The sequence below is a fragment of the Acipenser ruthenus genome, chromosome 10 (assembly GCF_902713425.1).
Source record: "Acipenser ruthenus chromosome 10, fAciRut3.2 maternal haplotype, whole genome shotgun sequence".
Taxonomy (NCBI): Eukaryota; Metazoa; Chordata; class Actinopteri; order Acipenseriformes; family Acipenseridae; genus Acipenser; species Acipenser ruthenus.
Window position 1 is genome coordinate 37,773,844 of NC_081198.1, and position 19,217 is coordinate 37,793,060.

General features: G+C 40.6%; 1 protein-coding gene across 5 annotated transcripts in view; it reads right to left on the minus strand.

Moving 5' to 3' along the window:
- Positions 1–8,251, minus strand: part of LOC117410838 (glutaminase kidney isoform, mitochondrial) — a 40,288-nt gene extending 32,037 nt beyond the window's left edge. For 3 of the 5 annotated variants that reach the window (XM_034017721.3, XM_034017711.3, XM_034017731.3), the window contains exon 1: positions 7,715–8,155. In XM_034017721.3, the coding sequence (XP_033873612.1) occupies positions 7,715–8,037 (323 nt within the window). In that variant the 5' untranslated portion in view covers positions 8,038–8,155. Of the gene's footprint in view, positions 1–7,714 lie in introns of all 5 variants that reach the window. The other 2 variants (XM_034017748.3, XM_034017739.3) reach the window with 2 other exon arrangements.
- Positions 8,252–19,217: the final 10,966 nt, after the last annotated feature.

Below are 19,217 nucleotides of genomic sequence, written 5' to 3' on the forward strand. Positions count from 1 at the left end.
TTCCAGTCTGTAGTTTAATACAGTGGTTCTCAAACTAGGGGTGTGGCGGATGGGGGGGTGGGGGAGCAGAATGTCTCCTGTGGGGGCCCCCCCCCCAAGAAGGTTCGGGGGGGGGGGGGGGGGGAGTACTGCGCACATCCTAACCTATAAAATTAAATCAAATCTAACTGCTGACACTTCCCTGGCAGTCACAGCTTTTAGATGGTGTTGTGCATCTGACTGTTGCTTTTTAAGCTTGTATATTATTGGACAAAGTCTGCTGCCATCTGGTGATGTACTTAATTGATCAGCTTATTATGTGGTATGCACTTTAGTAAGTGTTGAATACAACTGGTAAACTTATTTGCCGTATTAAGTGTGCTCTTATTACAATGGATGGATCAGTAGCCGATTCAGGCAAGAGGTAAAAAAAAGACACAGCAGCAGTGACAAACAGAAAAGCCAGTGCCATGTTGGATTTTGGTCTAGTACGACAGACCAGAGGACAGGGGGCGTGGTCCTGAAAGTTTGAGAACCACTGGACCAATAGAATGCTTCTTTCCATTAACATTTTGGTCTATCCTACTGGTTATAGTAAATATCTAGTCAATAGATGTCATTTTCAGTACTACAGTTCTCTCTATTCAGATCCTTCCGACGTAAATAGAAGTTAATACCACTCAATCCATTGACCCCAATAAACAGCATTACAGGCACAGTTTAAAAATAAAAAGCTGAAATACGGTTACTTTTACTACAACAAAATATAACATCCAGACCATTACAGAGCACAGCTGAAAAATACATTTAATTCAGCCCACACACATTTTTATTTTTGCTTTTAAAAATTATACAAAAAAAAAATGTATCTGTGCCAATTAACAATCCTCTAAACCCAGCTGTTATGGTCTAGGGTGCAAACATCTGACATATTTAACACTTGAATGGTGAAGGCTGATCGCACTTGATGACAGTAGGGGCTAATTGAGAAGATGTGGTCTAATGACTATTGCTAAAAACATGCTCTATGATCCACAAGACCAAACATGAACAAAAACATTACGTTTTTAGGTTTACTTCAGTTTTCACAGATCCGTTCCCTTTTTTATTTAGCAGCACACAACCATATCAAAGAAGTAGGCCTACAGTATGTAGTGTTAAATAGATACCATATGGCCAATTAGCAGAATTAAAACACAAATACAGTGAACACACATTAGGTCTGCTGGATGGCAGTTTCAATGTTAAAATAAGTCTGTAGTCACACAGAAAGCACTGCAGTTTTTTTTGTTTTGTTTTTAAGACAAAAGTAAATTATTACACCGACATCTGATCCCAGCAGATGAACACTAAAAATACTTCATTAACAGCTGTGTAAGGTGCGTGTATATTTAGATTATTCACGGATTATAACCAGTGCAAATAGACCGAATGTAAAAACAGGGACATTTACATTAGCTTTTAGTGCACATCAAGTTTTGTCGCTTTAGGTTAAGTGGTCTTTTTTTTTTGTTTGTTTTTTTTTAAACTTAACGTAGGAACATAACATTACTGTAATACATCCAGACACTATCAGTTCTGCTGGCACAGCAATGTACATACAAAAAAACACAAAGAATCCACGCAAATGCCTGCATTAAAATGAATTCGGAATTGCTTGGAGTTTTCTTCCCATGGTCCCTAAATGTTATTTTTAAAACTTGATACTTCGAAAAGTATGACTTTTGCACAGATAAGTTACCTGGCTTTAGTAAATGTGCACAAAATGTAACCCGATTTTAAATTTCCAGAACATCAGAAAGGGGTAGGGCAGTATCCACAAGATTTTATTTTGACACTTGTTGGGTGTCTAAATGTCACTCATGACTAATCTTCCAGACTGTGAAGGATCTCCACTAGATGGATGCCAAACTACTATAAATCACAAATTAAATGTCACTCACTGCTGTGCACTGGTGCAGGGTATATTATGCCAAAAGCATTGGGGTGGGGTACCTATAGCAGTAAAATATATACCTAGTGTACAAGACATAGTAAGAGAAGCGGTATGTTAGAATAAGCATGACATTCAAAATATACGCTAACACCAATAATTCTAATTTCAAAAACTGAGCACCCTCCACTCCTGCTTGTGGTATCCCACGGCAGCTTACTGTATATAAATCGCAAGCAGCACCAATTACATGTACATAAACAATGTGTATTTTTATTAATTATAAAAACATGATTACTGTTCTATATAACACATTTTTAAACTACACGTGAATGTTGTATTCAATTTTCATGGATTATTTTCAATCAATATAAACTAGTAGCTACGGTGACGTCACCAGTAAATTATGCAAATTAGTACCATCGAAGGTTCAAACCTTCGAAGGTCAAAATGTACCCTTTGTTACACCCTTAAAAAGAAGTAAAGAATCATTTATAAAAAATGTTAATCTGCTCCATGTTTTTCTCCCCATTACGTAATAGCATTAACTGCGAGGCTCACATCTTATGATCTTGACCCCCTGTGTGCTTACAGCTCCTTCACTGTTTCAGCTACTGATTCGTTTCACATGTACTAAACCAGAAGATCAATAAGTCGACTGTCCTGACTGCCCTGCTTTTTCTATGCCCACTGTTATTGTTTCACAAAGCAGAGCAAACCCACATCTCTCTCTCTGCTTTCTAGACTGGAATTAACATGTGTCTAGCTTTTAAGATAATCTCCACTATATAAATAAATTGAACTGATGTTTATATTAAAAAAAATGTTTTTTTTTTTGTTTTTTTTTTAATTGATAGAGATTTTTTTAGATAAAAAATAAATCTATGATTGCTAGGTGAAAAAGTGCTACTAAAGGATTTTTACTGACCGCAGCAGTTTCTGAGAATCTTTCATACATCAGTGTCTAAGTGCCAAAGAGCCCAATTAGCTGTGTATACAGTGTGTGTTTACAGAAGACAAAAATCACCAGAATGATTAACACAGAAAAAAAGGGCAGGCACCAGCTGGCGCAGGAATATGGTCAAAACGAACATCAATTTCTGTTGCAATTAACTGATGCCATTATCTAAGCATAACTCTCTGAAAGGTTAACCTAGGACATCTATGGGAATAAATAAATCTATTACATCCCATCTGTAGTTAAGCAGAAAAGTAACAGCCCCGTCACATATCCGCCCTAGCAGTTTATCCGCCATGATCAACCTCTTCAGCAACATTTGTTTATTATTGAACAGAGAAGATTAGTTCAGATATCGTACACTGTGTTGTATGTGATCCGTGTGCTACCATTGCTGGTAGTGTCAACTTCCACCTGTGGACGTATCAACTTCAACCTCCATCTCTCTCTCCTGCCTGTCATTCAGCAGTGAATGCACACATCCACACGGTAGACAGCTATCTTGTCACAGCATTGATACATAATATTATTTAAGACTAATATCTCTGTAAGTCGCCTTGGATAAAGGCATCTGCTAAATAAACAAATAATAATAATAATAATAATAATAATAATAATAATAATAATAATAATAATAATAATAATAATAATAATAATAATGACAGGATTCATTCATCCGCCTTTTTACATAGCCGCCCTTACTCTGGTCCCACAGCATCGGATATACTGCAATTATATACCAGTGATCAGTGATCTTGAAAATGCATCTAGCATTGTTGTCAAGGGCATCCATCATTTGACAACAGAACAGCAGTGTGACAACACATATATTGCAATTCAGCTAGTGGCTTACTGCAGCTCCCTTTGATGCTCTGTGTGTGTGTGTGTTCCTCTGCAGGAGCAATGGCACAAAGCTTCTAACTATAGTATCCATGGCAATAGGCAGTACCAACATTACATACAGGGGAGCAGTTTCTAGAGGAACACATAATGTGACATTCATTTCAGAACATCTAAAATCAGTCAACCTGCAGAAATACATAAATAAATAAAATAAACCCCACTTCTTCCAAATGTACCTATACAGTACTTACCTGCCCACTAAAGCTCCATTCACACTGGTATGCTCTACCCAGGTCAGGACCTGGTGTCATGTCTGTCAGCTATACGATTTCACACTGCTTTTAATAAAGCAGGGTTGATCTGGGTGACAGACGCAAGTACACAATGCGTGTATTGATGCCCTGGAAGCAGCTTGTTACAGACACTTCTATCCAAGCTTCTCCAAATTTTGATTAGAGCAAATGTTTCTTCATCCCTGATGCAATCTGGCTTATGGTGTATCTCAAGCAACAAAAATATGGCTAAACAAACATTCCTTGTGATAGTGAAATTTCATCGGCTTACGAATGGCCGTCATGCATTGTGTCTCGCTCAACCCAGGTCAATGCGTGTCGACCCACATCCTGAGGTGGGTCACTGGGACGTGATTTCACACTACGCGGGATTGTGACCCGGAAAAACAGAACATGGGTCAGGACCCGGGTAGGACAGCCAGTGTGAAAGGGGCTTAAGACTGCTTAAGACATGAGGGAAATGTGAGACTTTATACTGTACTATATTCTGGATCTACTAGGCCTATACTGTATTATAATATGCATCCACACTCTTTCTATTTGTGCAAGCCCTTATCTTATATCAGTTAACCTTAGTGGAAAGTAAATATTCCCTGTTTGGTAAAGCATGACTGATTTGATAGATAGATATATATATATATATATATATATATATATATATATATATATATATATATATATATATAGATACAGATATATATATATATATAGATACAGATTCATATATATATATATATGAGAGAGAGAGAGAGAGAGAGAGAGAGAGAGAGAGAGAGAGAGAGAGAGAGAGAGAGAGAGAGATATACACACACTGTAAATAAAACAATTAAAAGACGTTTATTGGTCTACTTATAGTCCAGTAGAAACTTAAGTTAAGGAGACACTATTTTTAAATTATGCTGGAATTTGTTACTGTATCACATCACCATGACAGCAACTTAAATATTTTATCAAATGGTACTGTAGACTAATTTATTACAATGTTCTACCTGTCCTACTGTAGCTAATTTTGTATAAATTGTATAACATGTTGAATATTCAATGTGAAAACATCACTTTCAGGCATAAAATGAATCCTACAAATGATGATATGGGCTATTTGAATACTGGGTATTTCTTGGAACCAATATAGTCCTATTGTAGGTAAGCTGATACTTACAATTACAGCCTTCAACCACAAAGAATAAACAAATCATCTGGAATTTTAACAAAAGCACAGGAAGCATTGCTGATGAGTACTGGAATTGTTCTGCACTTAATCTATTGCACTGATACTAAAAATATAACAGCATGTACAATACCTAGTGGCTTATTCTGGATTGCCTCTTGTACTGAGAGGAAGACATCACTGCTCAATGGAAAAAAACTTTATATTCCGCTATACTAGAGCAAAAGGTTTTGTTCAGTTTTTTTGTTTTGTAGGTTTCTAATTTGTACCAAAGACATTTGACAATCCCTGATCAATTTGTACAAGATGCTTAAGAATGCAAATCTCTCAGTACTTGACCAAAGCTACTTGATATTGGTTATGCAGGAGTGATAAGCCACTGTGTTGGGATTTACAGCTTGCTAAACCAATGCTTATCTCTTCTATGTTTAAAAAAAAAAAAAAGAAAAAGACAATGCATGTACAGTATTGTATCCCCCACAAAGTCTGTAATAACCATTATAAAAAATGAGTTTGCTGTAACGAGTGCCCATGGAATGTTTGAATTCCTGAAGATAGAGCTTTCTTTAGCATAGAGGGGAAAAACGCACACGTACCGGTATGCTTAATGTGTTATCCCCTCGGTTTTGGTTAGCAATTGTGAAACTTAAGTCAGCCAGCTTGCATGCTGTTTCTAAAGCTTTTTAAAGCAGAAAGTGTGTCCTGTGACTGCTGTTGTACTCTTCTAGAACCTGAATGCAATATTTTCTAACAGATGTGTACAGGCGACTTCTATAGATGCTGCACCAGTTTTAATTGGAGCAGTTCTTTTTCAACAGGAATAATGCAGATTAAGCCATAGGGAACAGCACATAAACAGCAGCGGTGGAGCACCAAACTAAATCATGCAACAGATATCATCTTTTGTAAATAAATAAATAAATAAAGTTGATTTATAAAATATTAATACAGTATACATATGTTAGTAGTTTACCACACTCTCTTACGGATTACGTGTGTCTTCTCGTTCACTCTTTGGGTGACTGAACACTTTTGCTCTTCCTAAATCTTAGGGTGAAATGTAACGGAAATTCTGCATTACCTACAAAATACAAACAATTCCCATTTAACCTTGCCATATTGAGGACAAAGCTAAACCTCACTATTTACACAACCAAATATTATGCACATCAGTGAAGTCATTCAAATTGAACACCTACTGTTTTGCATGGCCTTCCAGCCATATTTTCGGTTTTTGCATAAAGTACAAAGGACCTTTGTACTAGAATAAATCAAAAACCCGATTAATTGAATCCTTATTAAAACTATTTGATAAGTACAGGGGTATGATTTAAAAATTACTAAAATGTATGGTACTAATATTAAGAAACGCTATGCATATTACAGCAAGGAAAAATACAGGACAAATATAGTTTCTGCATTTGACTGTGCTAATCTCTTAAATCATTGTGTTGGCTTCAGCCTTGTGCCTTTAAGAGCAAGTCTGGAGATAACTTGCCATACATGCAGGTGTTACAAAACTACTTTTGTAAGGCAATACACTGAATGCAAAATGGGACAGTGGTACAGTAGTATACGTCCAGTAATCAGTCTCCTACACATGTAAACATAAACAGTAAAGAGAGTTGTAGTTACACTAGAAACCATCCAATATGATTCATTGAGTGTGTCTGGGAATGTGCCCGGAAAAACATACGTGCTTCTACATTATTCTAGAATGTTCCATTTGTAAACGCTCCATAAAATCAGATTTGTGAAATTATTTATCCATTGGCCAAATTTTAACTTTCAAGCTGAGATGTGCTGTACTGTAGGTATGACGCATCAAACGCTGCATTAAGCCGATATACGCATAGCTTAAAAATTCAGCTCTAAATCTGTTTGAATCAGGCATGGCTTAGCATTTTATTCCTTCAGGGCCACGTTTGCAAACGTATTAAAATATGCAATTGTCTTTGTGTTGTACAGCAGTAAATTATCAAAAATTAGACCTGAACGTTCCTCTTATTATTTTCTCACAAATACCATAACAGCATATTTGTTGCCGGTGTGAGGTTACCAATGTAGTCACATTGCTGAGTGTCATCGTGTGACTCGGCTGTGCAAAAAGATAGGCCTACACCACTCCCCTTGACCTCAGTGAAAAACATGTGCGGCAATGCAAATACAGTATTTCTTCGCACACTTAACATAACCACCTATTTCCTCACAATTGTGTCATTTCACGTTTTACCTTACCTTCAGCTGATGCTTTAATTATTGCCCTGCTATGCCGAATACCTGCACATCTTCGCCCAACCAAAGAAATGTAAAAACCGTTACATTTAACCCAAAATGTTTACAGCATTTTGTTGTTTTACCTTTTAAAAAGAACGAACTACGTTTTAGATTGTATACATCTACACTGTAACTGTGTCACATACTGATTATTTATTTATTTATTTATTTATTTTTATTGTACATCATTTTACATTTTAAAGTATTTCCCTTCACCGTGGTAAGCAAAGACTTATTTTCCCTCATTTGATAACAATACTTACTTTTCTGCAGCTGCCTCTTTGCTGCTAATATTATCAAGCTTTTGCTGCTGATTAGCTGACACCACGTCTTCTGATTTGGTGCTGAAACTCATGCATCCGGTTCCCAAGGATCTGACCCAGGCTAACGGCTGAAGCAATGTTCGGTACCGCCCGGCGTGATTGTACTTGAATTTAGACAACACTTTTTTGAGATCGGGGCAGGCAGTACTAAAGCAGTAGGAGACTGCTAGCGTTTTATTTTGACCAATAATACCCGGCAAAGGGCGCTTTAGGCTGGACTGAAACAACTCCTTTAACACTGCCGAAGACCTGAACTGTAACATGTTTTAATCTCGTATCGGTAGTTACTTGAATAATTTTAATTCTAAGATAAAGACAAATAAAAAGCAACCTCACCAGCACGGCTGTTCTGTGAAATGACTCATTCACAACATCTCGATCCACTCACAATCCTTGGACAGCACGCCCATTGAAATCCTATTGGTTGTCTTATTTGCGGGATCTCACATTTCTGTGTTCTGATTAGGGCGGTGACATATCGATCAAATTATTGTCTGCATCACTTCCCACACACACGATTTGCCGGCTGGGTTTTCAGACGGCGGATAATATAACTGGCTTAGCTTCTCATATTACCCTGAACTGCAACTGCTACCACACACTAGATGCAGGTATACAAAATGCATAATGCTTTATTCATAACATGTGTCATTTTTAACATTTCATATTGGATTGGTTTGGGTTAGTATACCTTGCATTGACATTATATTTATGCAAGGCGTATGGCAAGCCAAATTATTATTTAGAGATGTCTCAAATTAATGTATAGGTACTGTATCTCAAAATATTTTAAGATATCTCTAAATCATTTCCAGATATCTCTACATTTTTTAAGATATCTTTAGGTGGGACTTTAAATGAGATATCTAAAATGCATTTTCATTTGTCGTTAAATCATTTCTCAAAATGTTTTTGAGATCTATTTAAATCATTTTTAGATATCTGAAATTCAATTTAATATATCTCAAAATGACTTCCTGTTCATTTAGAGATATCTCTAAATCATATAGAAATACAGTGTCTCTAAATAACTTCCTGTTCATTTAGAGACCTCTCTAAATCATTTAAAGAGATCTCTAAATAACTCCCTGTTCAGGTACATATTTCAAGATGTCTTAAAATGTAATTTGAGATATCTCTGAATGATCATTTGGCTTGACATAAAGGCAAGGTGGAATTGTCCCTGCTGTGGGGACAGGGAGATAAAAAGTTTAAATAAAAAAGCAAGACTGGACTAGTTTAAACATCAAATCTTGTCCAAGCAACACAGAATACAATGTCTTGTAGAGTAGACTAAACTTCAATGATTCATCTGCTGTAACTGCTGTCACTTCTATAAAATGTGTAATACTCTACCACACAGTGCATGCTAGTTGCCAATTGATTCTTTGTCACCCTTTCCCATTTTGTAGCTGTGTGTATTTTAAAGTGCAGGTAGGGAAAAACACAACAATTTCCAAAGAAAATCTGTTTGTTTTTTTTAGCCTTTTAAGTTGATCAGTGGAAGGTACAGTAACCAAGAATAGCAGAAATTAAATTGTCTATTGACACATTGTTATTTTTTCCATGTGTATCTAATCCCCTAGGCCCGCTTTTGCTATTTGCTCATTTTACGCCATTTCTTCCAACTTTTATCCATTTTGAAATGTGAGCGTCATCAGGGCGAAGACGAACACATGCTGTCCTCCGAAGCCCGCTTTTTTCCACACTGCAGACTCACCATGCAGCCACCCAAGAGCTACAGCGTCAGAGGACAACGCAGCTCTCAGGCAACTTACAGGCAAGCCCGCAGGCGCCCGGCCAGACTACAGGGGTCGTTGGTGTGCGGTGAGCCGAGGACACCCTGGCTGACCTAACCCTTCCTCCCCCCGGGCGGCGCTCGGCCAATTGAGCGCCGCCCCCTAGAAGCTCCTGTCCTCGGTCGGCAAAGGAATAGCCTGGACTCGAACTTGCGATGTCCAGACTATAGAGCGCATCCTGCACTCCACACAGAGCTCCTTTACTGTTGCGAGTCTAAAATGAATTACGTGCACAGTACCACCACATTGGTTGCTATTCATGCTGAAATCACCAACTTCAGTTGAATTGCTATGATGGGGCTACAGTGGGAATAGGAATAATAAATACATCTCCATTATAAACAATGCAGCTTATCTTTAGCTGCTTTAACCTAAGACAGTCAAACATTGTCACTTTATTGATGAGTTTACCAGATCAAATTTTACCCCCACTTGTATTTTAAGGTGAAAAGATGAGTTAGGTTTGTGTATATTTTGAAGTTGACCATTCTGGCACACCACAATATCATAACACTTTATTTTTTAGCTCAGTGTGCATTGTAACATAGCTATCAAGTCATATCACCTGAAAGTTGCATTTCAAAACACAAGCAAGTTTTGGGAATTAACATGCAGAGAAAGATTACACGTAAAAGTGATTTATTAATATTAATGGAAGAATCACGTTGTTAGTTTGGTTTGGTTTTGTCTTATAATTAAAATAGCTGGTTCTTTCTCGGGCTGCTCCAGAGGGCTCCAGAGCAGTGGGTCGCCCTCTTGTACCCTGCCTCCTCTCCCAGAGTCCTGCACTGAGGTCCACAAGAAAGAAGAAAATAAACCGAAAAAAGTAAACAGAACACATTTTAGGGTGTTTTTCTATAAAGTAATGGCAGGCCTCGTCGTTTATTACAATTCAAAATGTGGCCTCCTTGTACACTTTTATTATTATTATTTATTTCTTAGCAGATGCCCTTATCCAGGGCGACTTACAATTGTTACAAGATATCACATTATACATTATTTCACACTATACAGATATCACATTATTTTACATACAATTACCCATTTTTACAGTTGGGTTTTTACTGGAGCAATCTAGGTAAAGTACCTTGCTCAAGGGTACAACAGCAGTGTCCCCCACTGGGGATTGAACCCACAACACTCCGGTCAAGAGCCCAGAGCCCTAACCACTACTCCACACTGCTGCCCTACTACTCCACACTTAAAAACAAATTTCGTTTAACTAGGCCTCATATATGGTAGAGTTTCTGTAAATCTTACAGTGCTGAGTCTGAGAAACTTTCGGGGGGAAAAAAAAAACAAAACATGTTTTACAAATAAATCTACATTTAACTTCTTACTAATATGCTGTCTTGATGGGGTAATTTTGAAAATAGGACCCACATGTCCAAAATTATAAGAATTTTTTTTTTTTTTTTTTTTTTTTTTTTTAATTTAGTCGTCGCCAATTATTTTTACCCCGGTTTTCACCCCCAATTATTATCTGTATCCCCGGCTCACCGCTCGCAACCCCCCCGCCGACTCGGGAAACGGAGGTTGGACCACGCGTCCTCCGAAACGTGCTCCTTCCAAGCCGTCATTTTTCGCACTGCAGATCCACAGCAACGCCACCAGACCTATAGTGCCGGAGGACAACACAGATCTGGCGGCTCCGCTGCAGAGCCACAGGCGCCCTATCGGCCACAGGGGTCGCTGATGCGCGGTGAGCCGTGGATTCCCCTGCCGACCTAAGCCCTCCCTGCCCGGGCAGCGCTCAGCCAATTGTGCGCCGCCCCCTAGGAACTCTCGGTCACGGTCAGCTGTGACATAGCCTGGATTCGAACCTGCGATCTCCAGGCTATAGGGCACATCCTGCGAGGAGCGCCTTTACTGGATGCACCACTCGGGAGCCCATTATAAGAATTTGTTTTGACAAACAATACATTTCTCAGGAACATTATAGACCTTTTTTTCAAGTTCAGTATCATGAACATTAAGTGTTGCAGTGACTGTTAGGTGTTGTAGTGATTGGAAAGGTTATCTTTTTGATTCCAAGTAATAGAAGATTAATGGCAATAGCAATAGAATAAAAACAACCACATGTTTTATGCACTAAGAGATGGGTTCTGGGCACAGAGGGTCTGGTCTCCTGGTGGCTGCTGTGGCTTCTCTTTCCCGGGCCTCAGTTCTGCACCCACTCCTCCTGCTCCTTACCCTTTACCGGTGGCTGGTTCTTCACTACGTCCTCCTCCTCCTTCATGTTATCCTCCTCATTCTCACTTTTCTTGTCTTTTTCTTTCTTTACCTTCTCTTCCATCTCCAAATCCTCCATCTTCACATCTTCTAGTATTAGTTTCTCCTCCAGCCTCTTCCTGGATTCAATCCTGCCATTTCCTTGTATTATCTTTTCTTTCATCCGTCGCTCCTTTTTTTCTTTTCTTTCTTCTCTTTTGTCTCTTTATTTCCTTGGGACGTGAAAATATGCATCCTTTAAGTCCACAGTAGTGAACCAGTCACACAGCCTGACAGACTGGAGAATGTGACGGTGTGTGACCATTTGGAACCTCCTCTACCTGAAGAACCCGTTGAGGTGTCTCAGGTCTAGGATGGGGCGAAAGCCGTTATCCTTCTTTGGTACCAAAAAATACCTCAGAACCCCTCGTCATGGGAGGTGGGTTCTAAGAGGCGATGGCTTGTTTGAGAAGTAATGAAGTTACTTCTTGTTTGAGGGCCAAGACCTAGAGAGGGTTGCTCACGGAAGTAACCGTGATCCCTCGAAAGGGAGGAGGACGTGCATATAACTAAAGTGCGTAACCGGTGTGTACGGCGGCGAGCACCCAGTTGTCTGAGGTGCAAGTGAGCCAATACTGTAGCCTGCAGGGGCTCTGCAGGGGCTGCTGAGGCTGAGGCGGAGCCCGTTGTGGAGGCTGCCTGGGGCGGCGTTGGAACTGCCTCCGAGATCGTTGTTGTGCTGGGAACCCATGTCAAGGACCCTCCCATCGTTGCGGGTGGGCCCGGATGTTAGCTGCTGCAGAAGCCTGAAGGTGGTGCCTCAGGTCATTGCGTGGGGCTGTGGGGATCAGGACGGTTTGAGTCACCATGTGAGTCAAGGGTGGACGTCAGCTTCTCGTTCTCTCCCATACCAGAGCATTGAGGCTACCTGCCGAGACACCTCACGTTCTCGGCGGGAGCACTGCAGCAATTAATCTAACACTGGTCCAAAAGTATGGCCAGGGGATATTGGCGCATCAAGTGACGCTGACTTGTCCTCATCAGGGACCCTCGCTTGGGACAGCCAAAACTGCCTGCGAGCTACCACGAGGCTTGTCAGGCTCCTGCCCAGGGCTTGTCCTTTGAATCCGGAGATCTGGAGCAGCGTACTCGAAACCAGGCACAGCTCTGAAGCCACCGGTTCAGGTAGGGGCGCTGACTGCCGGACTCCATCTAGGTACGCCATCAAGAGGCCTGCCGTATTGGCCAGGCATGTGACTTGCGCTTCCACTGCATATGTTTTCTTTAAGTGGGTCTCCGTTATCCTGCATTGACCATTAGGGCATGCAGTGTCTTTAGGCAGACCCCCTACTGGAGGGGCTCATACCAGGGCCGCGATGGTCGAGTCCACTGGTGGAAATTTCGCTATGCCCAGTGTCCCTGCGCCTTCTAAGGAAGCAAGCGGGGCTGCCAGTTTAAGCTCATTCGACGCCAAGGCCAGGTGGTTCCAAGTGGATCGTACTTCTTCTAAGTCCAGGAACACTGGAAAGGGCTGGGGGCGGGGGATAGGAGGCTGAATGTTAAAAACCGACCTGCGCTGTTCGGGCGCTGCCTTCCAAGGTACCTGCAGGAACTTGGAGGCCTGCTCCATAAGCGCTGGGATTGAGTATGGGATAGGGGAAAACCCAGCGACAGAGGTTATCCAGCTCCTGGACCTGTCCCTCCTCCTCCTCCTCCTCCTCCTCCTCATGGAGGGAGCCACTTTCCCATGAGGCTGCGATCGAAATCACATCTTGGTCCTCCACAGCCATGCTGACATCCAGTTCTGGAACATCCAGGGTGACCATTGGTGCAGACAGGGTCAGCTCCGGGACCGTGTTATCTGCTGAGCCGGGGCAGGGGCTTGAGCCTGCTACCTGGCCAAATACTCAAGGACTTGGGCCATTTGTTTTTTTAAGTCCGTAATATCCTGTGCCTTCTTAAGTTGCTTGGCCCGCTCAGCACTCTGTGTAGGAGACTGGTGCAAGAGCTGGTGCAAGAGCGAAGCATCTGAGCCTGAGTGCAGGGAATGCTCTGCAAAGACCTCAGGGAAAGATTGAGGTTGGGGGAGGGAGGGCCTCCCAGTGCAACAGACGGCTCCGCCATGCTAGCAGGGGATGTTGCACCCGTAAACTTATCAAGTCTCTGGCATAGAACCCGGGGCTGGAACGCTGCACAAATAGCGCAGAACGTGTCATCTCCAAGGGCAGAGGAGGCGTGCTGCATGCCCAGATACCGTACGCAGAGGAGGTGCTTGTCCTCTGAAGGGAGCTTCACTCTACAGGATGTGCAAGCATGGAATTTAACCATGCTTAATGTCTCTATGGCCCCGAGAGCATTGTAACACCGGAGGTCGTTAACCAGTGGAGCACTTGGGTATAGAGGCTCCGAAGCAGCATGGCCACCAAAACTGACCAACTATAGAAGCACTCAGGCACCAAGGGTACAGAACCACTGAAGACACTGAGTACAGGTAGGCTGTAAGGCACCAAGGAGCCAAAACACTGAGGCAGCGAGAGCACCAAGTGCCCCGAGGCTCTGAGGCTAAGAAAGGTGCTGAAGCACCGAGGAACCTGGGAAGCACACAGCTACAGCTCTGGTGCACCGAAGTATCGAGCACAGAGTACAGGTGGTTATCGACGTGCTGGGGCACCGAAGCACCGAGGCACGGAGGGTCTAAGCACAGAGGGCGCAGAAGCACTGAGGCACCAAAGCTCTGAGGCACAGAGGCTGCGAGGCACCGAGGGCGACGAAGCACCAAGGGCACTGAAGCACTGAGCATCTAAGCACCGAGGGTGCCGAAACACTGAGGCACTGGGGCTCTGAGGCACCGAGGGGGTACTGGGCAGGTGCTTAGCCTTAACCGCGTGCAGTCACGCAAACCAGGGTAGCGTGTAGCATACGCCAAGGTGGATACACAGGCTCGAGTTTCTTTCAGTCACTTCAAGTTTCTCCTGTGGAGATACAAGCAAATTACATGTGGTGAAAGATTAGAGAAGTTAAATAAATGAATACCTGTGGTGGAGCATTTTTGGAATCCAAAACCATCCATATAAGCATTAAATGAAGGCAGCTAACATTTCCTCTGATGAGGCAAGGATACTTACTGTACCCTGGTGTGCAAAGTGCTCCAATATCATGTTCAATTTAACACTCAAATACACAATAATGAATTGTGTTGGTTTAGTAATGCAAACTCTGCTGCAGCTCAGGAAGGAAAACAGAAATTTAACGAGAAATTGCATTAATCTTTTTTTCAAATGGTGTTTGTCTTATACTAAAGATATTTCACAGGAAGCATAGAAGAGTTCCTATTTTCATAGGGGTTTTTAAAGTAAGAAACTTTGTAAAATAGCTGTACCTAAAAATAAGAACACATTTATTTCCCCAACCCTATCCAGAAATTCAACCCTCATAACATTTTAACTTTTTAAACTTATAGATAGGGTTATCTAGCAGTGATCTGCTCTTCAGACCTTGTACTCTACAGACCGTATCCAAACCTACTGATATATAAAGTTCAATGTCTTATTCAAAGCACAATTTGGATTTGACCCTGACAGAAGCCTAGAGCTGAAATACCTGCTTACTGAAGTGGACTTCCAGACTGAGGTATGCTGTTAAGTGAAGTTATTTTCAAGGGCTATCAATTATGCATTTATTAGACTGGGGACTCATTTACAGTAAGGGTGCTATCAAGACAACAATAACAGTGAACCAGTATTTGTAAAACGTGAGATGCAGCCTTAAGCAAAGAACTGGGACATGTGACTCAAGATGGTATTAAATATCTGTGACAAAAAAAGAAATAATTTAATAGAAATATAGGGTATATAACCTAAGCAATACATGATCCGTTTAATATTTTAAATTCATAATATGATATTTTTTAAGTCTTTGTAAAAGAAGCATTAATTTAGCTAAATAGGTTTTGCATATTCCATCTCTCTGCTACAAGAATAATTTTGGCATCCACTTTGAATGAAGCTTGGTTAAAAAATAAAATAAAATCTGAAAATGCCTTTTGAATCAGACAGTTAAAAGTGAAGTACCTCCAAGATTGCAAACCCTGTCACGGCAATCAAGTAGCATGTAAGTATGAAACTTGAGGTAGCAAAAGTCACATTTCCATTCTCGTTTAAGCCTTCCCTGTCCGGCTTTCGCTGGCTCTGTTTTCCAGATAAATGATTACTCAAATTGTTAAGCATTAAGGGCTGATATTACTTATATCAATTTTACTATAATAACAACAACAACAATCCTAAATTACTAATTAAACTAACTCAAACTGCAAATTGGAAATGATTAAAAGGGCTCTTTAAGTTTTTATTATTTTTATATTTGAGTACCAGCAGTAAACGGTCTCAGGATCTTTTGATTTTCACCGTCGGTTCTGTGCAGTTAACTTAATGCACGTGAAAACAGTAGCGAATGACTGCCAGCTGCTGGTGCTGTTTACAACTGCAACCACTTCAATACTGTACTTTTAATTTAGGAAACTCTTGAAAAGGCTCCATTTTTGGATTACAACACCCTCTGCTGGCCTACTCTTGAAAAACAACATGATGTATTCAAATTTTGGAAAAATAACAGAACCCATACGGTGTAATGGTTTCCCTTATCTAGCAGAATGAATGTCACAGCCAGTTCACATGACTGTCTGAAACAAGGAAAGAAAAGACAAAGGTGGCAGACTGTAACGTCAAAAACACTCTAAAACCTAAAACATCAAGTATACAATATAACACTGATAAAGGCACTAGCTGAAACATTTCTTTTTGATTTTCTCATCATTTTTATTTTGATTACTGTAGCATTGTAGCATGGGAAAAATCTGAAAAATGGATTGCTTCTGCTGACAATCACTCTAAATGACTGCAAGCATCATAAAAAGGTAAAAACAACAAACAAACAAACAAACAAAAAAACAGTATTATAGTGACATTTGAAGCTTCACACCCGTTGACACTTTTTAACCCAACACATTTTCTCTGTAAGTGCCGCTCTTTCGCCAACACACCCTGCTGCTTTATCACGCTATTCCAAAACATTGGGCCATATTTTCTGGGTTTACTCTTGTCTGATTAATTTATATTTTTGGTAAAATAAAAAAAGAGTTTAAAAGACTGTTGGTTTTACAAAACTAGAACCAGATAACTACATTTTATTCTCTTCAGCAATCTCAATGTGTTATTACACTATGTAACACAATTTTTGTTCCTGGGTAGTAAGTGTTATTTCCTAATTGCTTATGCCTCAAAAGTATAGAAAATGGCTATTATTCCCCACAAACTTTGCTTTTGTGACCAGACAGTGATATTTTGAAATTTACCTATTTCCAATGAGAAAACGGGCGAATTTGTGTCTTTTCGTTCACATAAAGTCAGAAAAAAACAACATATGAATCCAAATTAACATGTATTTATACTAAAGTAATACAAAAATGACTACAAAAGATTTAGAAGTGAGTAGTTTTTCGAGATTTACGATTATACTGTAAATCACTTTCACGAATCAGCCCCCAAATGTAGTCTCCCATCATGTTCTCGTTATACTGTCCTTGGTAGTGGCGTTCAAAGTCCAGTATGTCCTGGTGGAAGCGCTCGTCTTGCTCCTCCGAGTACGCTCCCATGTTCTCCTTGAATTTATCAAGATGAGCATCAAGGATATGGACTTTGAGGGACATCCTACAGCCCATTGTGCCGTAGTTCTTCACCAGAGTCTCAACTAGCTCCACATAGTTTTCGGCCTTGTGATTGCCCAGGAAGCCCCGAACCACTGCGACAAAGCTGTTCCAAGCCGCTTTCTCCTTACTAGTGAGCTTCCTGGGGAATTCATTGCACTCCAGTATCTTCTTTATCTGTGGTCCCAACGAAGACACCGGCTTTGACCTTTGCCTCAGACAGCTTAGGGAAGAAGTCTTGAAGGTACTTGAAGGCTGCCGACTCCTTATCTAGAGCTCTGACAAATTGTTTCATAAGGCCCAATTTGATTTGCAGTGGTGGCATCAGCACCTTCCGGGGGTCCACCAGTGGCTCCCACTTGACGTTGTTCCTCCCCACAGAGAACTCGGTCCGCTGTGGCCAGTCCCGCCTGTGGTAGTGCGCCTTGGTATCCCTGCTGTCCCAAAGGCAAAGATAGCAGGGAAACTTGGTAAAACCGCCTTGGAGACCCATCAGGAATGCCACCATTGCAGCCTCTTGATGCCATCTCAGAAAAATGCAGATATGTATCCACTTAGGCAGCTGGAACTAAACTGAACTGGTGGGCTTAAGGCCCCTGTATTTATACTACTATTTATATTACTGGAAAGTTCTAGAAGTTACTCCAAGTTTACTCAGCACTGAATCTATCTGGAATGTTCTGGAAAATAGGTAAATTTCAAAATATCACTGTCCTGGTCACAAAAGCAAAGTTTATGAGGAATAATAGCCATTTTCTATACTTTTGAGGCATAAGCAATTAGGAAATAACACTTACTACCCAGGAACAAAAAAAAAATGTGTTACACGGTGTTATTTATAGTAACGATCACGGTTAACGCGGACATTTGCATCACACAGGGCGAGAAAATCCACACACAGGCGGAGAGCGGACACAAACCTGGGACCTCTCGCACTAAAGCATAGCGCCGAAACTCCTGTACAAAAGAGCCGGCTCCCTTGCAATGAGCGTATATCGGATTTATGTCTTCGTGTGTGATTACGTCGCAAGCACTGCAAAAACCAAGCACTGCAAACAATATAATAAATAAGAAGTGGTCTAACATACCAGTTTAAAAATAATTAAATGCTTGACAATTTGATTTCATCTCTCTTGTCAGTGCAGAGTGTACAGTATAGTCGGAGCATGCGTTTAATATACGTAAGCTTTAAAGTATATTTAGCCCATCTGTCTGATGACTCATCGAGTGCCCTTTGCTAGGCTTCCTAGCTCTGTAGAACCTAATAGTAACGGTTACAATGAAATGCAAAAATGGATCCACCCATGGCTTCGAGTAGTCATTCACTAACAAATTAAACCAGGTAGACAAACATGCAGCTTGTGTGATTAACAGCGTTCTGGAAACATGTCAAATCAGTTATGTCGGGTTTAAAATGTCCTTTTAAAATGCACTGTGGTTGGAACATAGTAAAAGCATAGCAAAGTGCAGTAAAGCAAATCAAAGCATTGTGAAAACACGGTAAAAAAAAACATTTTAAAACAAGATGGGCTAGATTTTCAATGCTATTTATCACAAATTGTAGTATTTTTCTCAAAGGAGAAAAAAAAAAGGTTTCTGGTTTGGTGACTGTATTGGTTGGGTTTTCCTATTTGAAATAATGACAATCTGTATGTGTGTATGTCAAACATTTTTACATGCCGGTATATCCCATTTGAACATGGTTAGGTCAAAATCTGGGTATATGTGAAGG